At 37.8% G+C, this 9246-nt stretch overlaps 1 protein-coding gene across 1 annotated transcript in view; it reads right to left on the bottom strand.

Moving 5' to 3' along the window:
• The window catches only part of LOC135198760 (protein 60A-like), a gene marked incomplete at its 5' end in the record, with an annotated part of 28599 nt that extends 23963 nt beyond the window's left edge, over positions 1-4636 (bottom strand). Inside the window, 1 exon segment of the mRNA XM_064226669.1 lies at positions 4402-4636. Within this exon segment, the coding sequence (XP_064082739.1) occupies positions 4402-4636 (235 nt within the window).
• Positions 4637-9246: the final 4610 nt, after the last annotated feature.

Consider the following 9246-nt stretch of genomic DNA (forward strand, 5'->3'; position numbering starts at 1 on the left):
AGCTGACTTCGGATGGGGAACATCTCGCCCTCACTTTCACTGCGGCCACACCCACCAACCCACGGCGACTCCGCCCTCGAAAATGTCCATCGAATTCGTCTTATCTGCTTTGTCTTTCTCGTCTGTGACGTCATTTATCGGCTTCTTAGGTATCCTAGCCAAGATGAGCATCGACAATTTCGGTCTTAAGTTAATAATATCCGTTCGGTTTGGGAAGACCAGGGCCACACCCTTTGAGTACCTCTGGCACCCCGCTAATGAATCTCCCGCATTAACAGTCAATCAAATGCGCTCAAAAAATGGTGCCTATAATGCCGGTTCTTCCGGAATCTTAACGCTTATTGTTTTATGAATCTTTTCCCATAATTTCCGACCAGCTTTCTTTCTCCTTTGCCGACAGGTGTGCTCTCACCTGGTTTTCACGTCGCCATTCTTGTCTGGCGAGAGGATTTGACCATTTCTTTCTTCATCTGTAAATCTGTTTACCCTATTTTTTCCTCTTTGGGAATCCACTCACATCATGCTATAGATCGTATTTTTTTTTCTCGAAGTGGCGGTAAATATCCACCTGGCGTTGCGATTCGCGTGCGTCGGCCATTGAAAAGCAAGATAGCAGCTTCTGTTATATTAACTTTGCACATTTAACGTCAGCGTCTTCCCATTCCCCGGCACCCCTCCCCCCTCCCCCAGTGTAATAGCTTTAGTAGTATGTTAGATATAACATCGGATATCCTCACGTGTTCCCAATATAGCTTCTTTTATTATCGAATGATTTTTCTCATATTACTGAGTAAGAGGTTTTTTCTCTCTCTAGCTTTCGATATGAAAATTTAGCGAATAATATTACCGATGGTGATTTACCCTTCAAGCGTGTGTGTAAATATATGTGTATACGTGGCTGTGATTGATTGTATCATTATAAAGTATTGAACGAGACTACCGAGTCATTTTTTCCTTTTTGGAGTGCCATAGGATTCATCCTAAGCATTTTTTGAGTCAGGACTGAAAAACTAGAACAAGGTAAATTAGAGAAATTGGACAGTTAGCAGCAACGAGACTAATATAACATGAAAAGATTGTATATATATATATATATATATATATATATATATATATATATATATAGTATATATATAATGTGGAGAGAGAGAGAGAGAGAGAGAGAGAGAGAGAGAGAGAGAGAGAGAGAGAGAGAGAGAGAGAGAGAGGACGCCGAACGATGATCCAATTGAACCAAAATGGAAGAAAAAACTATATTTTGATTTAAATTTGTTCATGAATAAATAACATAAGTGACAACGAGAGAAAACCACAGATGTTAACATATATATGTATGGAAGCGTTGATGACTGTGTTTATAAATTGACGTCTCATTCCCCCGCATTATCTACGGAAATGAAAATGAAAATAAGTGAGTCGGCTAAGGTTAAGAAGCAGCTACGACAACTTTGGTAGGAAAAAAAGACGAAGAAGAAAAAACTTCATGTTCTCATAAAGAAATTATAAGTAGAGAGAAAGAGAGAGACAGAGAGAGAGAGGTGAGGGGCGTGGGGACGGAAAATTTAGCGTAACATGTAAGAACATAGAAGTACGTTTGTTTTTTCGTCAAATTCCCAGATCAAGTTAAATTGAGCGTCGTGGTGACATCTGGTATCGTTGTAACGGTGGGATTTCCCGGTATCCGGAATGATTTTTTTTCCTGACTTTTTTTTTTTTTTTTTTTTTTTTTTTTTTTTTTTTTTTTTTTTTTTTTTTTTTTTGCCTTGTTCCCTTGTTAATGACTTCTACCCCCATTCTGTCCATTGAACAATTCCAGCGTGTAGTAGTGCTCTGTCATTTCCATTTACACTCAGTTGGTTATTCGACAATGTTTTTTTTATATAATTTCTAACTGTAATGACGCGGATCTGTGTCCTTAAAGTGTTTGTTTGGATTATGAGTTTTGGAACTGAAAGTGTTGATGATATTGTGATTTTTTTTATTAGAAAAAAAAATAGGATAAGTGCTTCTTTGAATCAGCACATGCACACATATCTATCAATCTCATATTGTACGTATATGCATATACATCATGTAATACATACATACATAACATATATATATACATATATATATATATATATATATATATATATATATATAATATAATATATGTAGGTATATACTTAGACATATATCATACATACACACAATATGTATTATGTATTATATATACACATATATAATGTATATAATATATATGTGTATGTGTTTATATGTATGAATACATAAATCTATCTATTACATATATACTCAGACATATGTTTATTGCCAAGGACTCATGTATAAACACACACATGCATCCTACACATTACATTAGCGTGTTCATAACGACCTACACAGCCCCATTTACAGACGCTCTCACAAACACTTGCTCTTTCATGCCTCTGCTAATTCACAATAGACCTTCGAGTAATTAACCTCCTACAACCTGCAAACCCCAATTGCTTCGGGGGTTTCGGGGAACCTCCTTCTTATTTATCTTCCCGACCAAGGGCAATTTAGTATCCCTCCGTGGAAACTAATTTCATATTCAAGTCGCTTATACTGTCGATAGCTCTGGGCGTGTTTTCTGCTATTATTATTATTATTATTATTATTATTATTATTATTATTATTATTATTATTATTATTATTATTATTATTTTTATTATTATTATTATTATTACGCATGCATACTCATAGATTGTGCTTTGTCAGAGAGCGATTGTATACATGTATGTGAGAGAGAGAGAGAGAGAGAGAGAGCGGCATCAAGACTTTGTCACGATGGACTGAATCTTTAAATTTTTTTTTTTTCTGCCGATAATCATCCCTTATTTGCATCCTGGTCGGAACACGCACCGCGTAGAGAGACGTATTGTACGTGTTATATTCTTTGTTGCATACACACGCATACAAACATACTTATATACTGTATATACTCGCAATATATATATATATATATATATATATATATATATATATATATATGAGAGTAATCTACTTACTTTTTCGTAATACTTTCCTTTATTGGTTTAGATAACCGAGACGGGCAAGTCTCCTGAAGACAAACCAGGGACCGTGAAAAAACTGCGTTAAATGATTTGGAAAAAATTGAAGGACGTAAAAAAATAATAATCGTATCCTGGAAGGGAACTTTTTTAAATATATTTTTAGTGTGATATACTTTCAAATTTTTCACCAAACCATTGCGATATTTGCTTAATAAAAACAGAGCTAAGTGGTTATTGAAAAGAGAGTTGATTATTAACCGTAATATACGTAACATACGCACAAAAGGCTACATGTGGTTAAGACGCTCATTGTAATCTGTTGCTAACTCGAAATCTTTTTATGATACTTTTAAAAGTTAATCGTGGCGAGTAATTCCCGGAGACTTTTGTATCGCAACACTGTCACATGCGTGAACACACACGCACGCACGCACGCACGCTCGCACACACACACACACACACACGCTCACTGTTTCCTTTTCTCCGCGGGTGACCCCAAAGTTATTAATGACGTTACATTGATGTGATCATGATTAGTACAGCACTTTCATAATTTGTTCTTATGTGTTCTTTTTTATACGAAAGGAAAATGATGTACTACATATTTGTACTCGCATTGAAGAGGGAAATTTGATTATAAAGGAGATTCCTTTAACCTCGGACCTTAATTGTTTCGTCAGCTGTGGAGATATAAAAAGGGGGAGTTGTCGGTCGGTAAAACCCGCAAGGAAATAAAGAGATAGCCGAGTACGATGTGGCGTTTTTTCCCTCGTGGTTTGAACGGGGGTTTCAAAGTGGTTTCCTGGACATTTACAGTTTACAGAATGAAAATCATCGTCATCGGTCTGTGGCTATCTGCAGAGGAATGCCCGGTATAACGAAGTAGAGGAAATCAGGGGGGGGGCGGGGATACTTAACATTTAAGTTAAGAAAGGGGCTGCGAAACGCTAATCCTTTTCTTCTAAAACAGCGTGGTTGCGAATCCCGTATAAGAAGGAGAATTTGTTCAGTCTCTTTTATTTTTATCTTTTTTAAGGACATCAAAACTTCTGAGTAGGAAGCGAATCCAAATATTATAAAATCGAGAAGATAAAGAAGTCGCTGGAACGGAAATACACACAGATGTATATATATATATATATATATATATATATATATATAGGTAGAGAGAGAGAGAGAGAGAGAGAGAGAGAGAGAGAGAGCGATCTGAAATATATATATATATATATATATATATATATATATATATATATATATAATATATATATATATATATATATATATATATATATATAATATATATATATATATATATATATATATATATATATATATATATATATAAGGAAAAGAGCTGGAGACTCACGTTTCCGGGAGTGCTGAGAGACGCCCGTGCTGTAGAACCTGTAATCGGAGAGCGAGGGCATGGTCTCGGTGCCCTGGTCCTCGCCCAGCTCCCGGCGCAGGTCTCGCTCTTCCTCGTCGTCCTCCTCCTCGTCCAGCTCCCGCAGGTAGGAGTCCGAGATGCGCGCCTCCTCCTCCTGCACGAGTCGGATGTACTCGCTGTAGGCCAAGTCGTACTCCTCCTTGGTGAAGTTCGCCTGTGGGAGGAGGGAACGGGAGAGACTGTTGAATGTTTTGTGTCGTCCACTGGCGTTGCAAATTTGAGAGAGAGAGAGAGAGAGAGAGAGAGAGAGAGAGAGGATAAAAGCGTTTCTTTTGTTTGATATGAAACAATTTGGACCCTCCGAAGAGAGAGAGACGAGAGAGAGATAGAGAGAGAGAGAGAGAGAGAGAGAGAGAGATAAAAGCGGTTTCTTTATGTTAGATATGAACAATTCTGGACCCTGAGAGAGAGAGAGAGAGAGAGAGAGAGAGAGAGAGAGAGAGAGAGGAGAGAGGCAGTTCCATTATGTTGAAAATCAACAGAATCCAGGATGCTGAGAGAGAGAGAGAGAGAGAGAGAGAGAGAGAGAGAGAGAGATTTACGAGCGCTTTTGAGAGGCTGTTACTATGGCAACGACCCCTTTGAACGATAAACAAATACAAGATACTTTTTTTATTGTAACTTCGATGCTATAGATCCGTATCGCTTTTATCATTACCGTCGATGATTGAGTTGCAAATGCTGGTTTGTAAAGTAAAGTTTTGTGCATCTAGATGAAATTTCTTTAAAACATACTTTTTTCATTTTATAATTTTCTGCGTAAATTGTCAAGTTGCTTTAAAATATTTTTTCATTTAATAATTTTCTGTGTAAATTGTCAAGTTGCTATAAAATACTCATTTTAATTCATTAATATTCTGTCTAAATTGTCTTGCGTGTAGGGGCTACATGAAATATATAAACAAGATACGATAATGGGTGACAACCCAGATAAATGTACTAAGGAATGACAGAAATGAAATGAAATGTATTAAAATGAAGATGCTGTTGGAAATGAAACATAATGGAAATGAAACATAATCAAAAAGAAATTTGTACAGTTTTCAATACACTGTAATAAGAGATGTGTGTGTGTGTGTGTGTGTGTGAGAGAGAGAGAGAGAGGAGAGAGAGAGAGAGAGAGAGAGAGAGAGATATCTTGCATTTAAAAATATACTTATCGTAATAGTGTGTGGCCTCAAGCAAAAAGGGTCTGTAAACAAAAGAGGTAAACTGTGAAAAACGTATAAAAGGAGAAAGGAAAGCAAATAGAAGAAGCAAAACAAAAGGGGGTGAAATGACGAAATGGTAGCAAAGAGTGACCTAAATCAAAGAGGAAAAATCAGTAGAAAAATTAGCAGAACATGGAAACGGTTCTAGGGGCCGCGGAATGGGAAGGGTTGGAGAAAAGGAAATAAAGGAAAGGAGAAAACTAGATGGGAGAGAGGCATAGGTAAGGAAGAAGGAAACGGGGGGGGGGGGGGGGGGGGGGGGTGAATGAACAGGAGCAGGAGCGAAAGAGGAAGGAGATCAAAGCCTCCTCTTGATAATAATGGCTTCAATCGACTGAGAAAATGCGGAGAAAGTCCAGACAGTTTCCTCCAACGGCAGCGGAATATTTCCACTATCAGGATCCCTATGTCCTGATAATCAGGTTTAGGATTTTTTTCATTCTCTCTCTCTCTCTCTCTCTCTCTCTCTCTCTCTCTCCCGTATTGTTTTGACATATTGCTAATAAACTTGTTGATTTCATTTCTGCAACGCTGGGATTATACTATGCTATCCTTCTCTCTCTCTCTCTCTCTCTCTCTCTCTCTCTCTCTGTGTCTTCCCAGCTGCTGTTTATCTTTCCCCACGAGGGTGAAATAAACCAGTAAACTGAGAAAAAGAAGATAACCGCGCTCCGTTCAGAGAGATATTCATGTCCACACACAATCTTACCAAGCGTTCATTTAGTTATAAATCTTTCCATATGAATGTATTATCAAACCATCTCGCTTTTAACAAAGTGATGCGGTGTACAATCTCTCTCTCTCTCTCTCTCTCTCTCTCTCTCTCTCTCTCTAAACAATAGCTATATGGTGTACAAATATCTCTCTCTTAACAATAGCTATATGGTGTACAAATATCTCTCTCTCTCTCTCTTAACAATAGCTATATGGTGTACAAATCTCTCTCTCTCTCTCTCTCTCTCTCTCAGTGTCGTGTTTATCTGCAGCACAAAAACGTCAATAACGTGTTCAATGGCTACAAGCGAAAGAATTTCATAGCCCAGTTATCAAAAGTTTCGCAGCAGCAAAAGTCCGTTTCAAAATGCTAACCAATAAACTGCTCATTTCTTCTCTCCCTTTCAGTGGCACATGATTTATAGTAATAGAATTAAGGAAAAAAGAACGAAAAATAAAAGTGACTGAAAAAAAAATGATTGGTAAAGGTGCTTTTTATTGAAAGTGAGTATACTGATAAAGGGTTTCACGATAGTAGATACTTAAACGTAAAAATAATGCCGTCAGTGCACCTTACGGGGTGCGTTGTAGGCATTACTCGAGGTTCTTTCCAGCGTCCCTACTCCCCCTACCAGCATCCCTTTCTAACCTTTTTACCGTACCTCCGTTCTTAGTCTGTTTCTCCCATCTTTCTTTCCCCCCTCCCCCTCACCATTTACACTCAATTTCCCTTTCGCGCTGAATGGCCCCCATAAGTCCCAAAGCTAGGCCTTTGGCCTAGATTTTATATTCCATTTCAAGAGTTAGAGCGCCTCAGTGGCGTGGTCGGTTTGGTCTGGCTTGCCACCTCGGTGGCCGCAAGTTCGATTCTCGGGCATTCCATCGAGTGCGAGAGATGTGTATTTCTGGTGATAGAAGTTCACTCATGACGTGGTTCGGAAGTCACGTAAAGTCGTTGGTCCCGTTGCCGAATAACCACTGGTTCCATGCAACGTCAATACACCATACAAACAAACAAACAAACAAACAAACATTTCAAGAGATAAGGATTTTATTTGCTTCTGCTTTTTCTCTTGTGCGTATAGCGGGAGTCTTAGTAGGGCGCAGCACTGCTCATTAGCAGAAAGGCCCGAATAAACATCGGGGGTGAATTTAAATCCATGTAACCATTGCTTAAATCCAGCCAAACGTTGGGAAAGAAGCAACCGTTGGCTGCGGTGCCCCCGGAAGTGAATTCACCCTCCTATACCCCTTTACCCCTTTACCCCGTATACCCCATCGAAAGGGGGGAGGGGGGGTGGGAAATAGGCCGACAGATTGAATAAAAGATGGAAGATAACCGCGCCGTGTTCGGACTTCGTGTTAGTCGCTTTGGCAAATTATTGATTGTAGTGACAGAGGCAAACTGGGCCTTTGGAAAGAGATAGAGATGAGAGAGAGAGAGAGAGAGAGAGAGAGAGAGAGAGAGAGAGAGAGTGGGGGGGGGGGCGGGCGGGAGAAATTATACTCCGTTCCTGTTAAATTTATGAGTTTTGAGTAAAGGGTTTTTTGTACGTGTAAATATACCTATGTCCATAGTTATTGTCTGTACTTGGTCGTATATATATCTATATATATATATATATATATATATATAATATATTAAATTATATATATGTGTGTGTGTGTGTGTGTGTGTGTGTGGTGAGTGTGTATGTATGTATGTATGTATGTGTCCATGTACGCACACACACACACAACACAAACACACACACACACACACATATATATATATATATTATATATATATATATTATATATATATATTATATATATATATATATATATATATATATATATATATGTACGACCAGTTACAGTACAATAATTATGGACATAGATATATTTACACGTACCAATAACCCTTTACTCAAAACTCATAAATTTAACATGAGCGAGTAATTTCTCCCGCCATCCCCTTTCTCTCTCTCTCTCTCTCTCTCTCTCTCTCTCTCTCTCTCTCTCTCTCTCTCTCTCGTATATATATACGTAGTATATAGTTCTTTATTATTTTAAACAATTTAATACGTTTGCTATTCATTCTTATTAGGAATGTATCTTGTTCTCTCAGTGACAGAATTCGAATGAATATAGATCAGAGATGTTTTAGAAGATAAAAGTGTCTGTTCCATCTATCTACATTTGCTTTTTGTTAGTTCTAAGAGATATAGAGTTTTGCATTCAGCATACAGAATGCCAGTCATTCTAAAATTCCTATGATACAAAGCAATGTCAAATCCTTCGTGTCAAGGAAGCTATTTCGACTTTCATTTTCTTCTTATATGTTCCAGCCATGTTCCTCGTAAAAGCGGCTTTTGATCAGTTAGAAGTGATTTTTTTTTACAGTTTGTAGAAAATTTTCATGTCATGGAGCCAGACTAGTTTTTTTTTTTTCAAGTTTAGCCAAGGGCGTTGTGATGAGTGGATATATTTCACTCGGAGGCCATATTTTTGGGTATTGTAAAAACATTTAAAAACAGTGTCACAAAAGCTACAACGACTAAAGTTTGCTTTATTTTTGCTTATATGCATCGTAGTAAGTATTTTCAATTTTGGAAACAAGGATTAAATTGCTCTTTATCTTTCCGTGCACGATTCCTAATGACAGTGGACGTATAAATTCTCTCTCTCTCTCTCTCTCTCTCTCTCTCTCTCTCTCTCGTTCGAAGCTCACCCCACTTTTTCTTAATGTACACCTGCGGTATGTAGACTAGGTTTGATACTTGGGCCAACTTTTTATGCGAGGTTTCATTGAGTGCAGATTGAAAGTAAAAAGAGATCTCGCCTGACTGAAGAAAGG

The sequence above is a fragment of the Macrobrachium nipponense genome, chromosome 22 (genome assembly GCF_015104395.2).
Source record: "Macrobrachium nipponense isolate FS-2020 chromosome 22, ASM1510439v2, whole genome shotgun sequence".
NCBI classification, from domain to species: Eukaryota; Metazoa; Arthropoda; class Malacostraca; order Decapoda; family Palaemonidae; genus Macrobrachium; species Macrobrachium nipponense.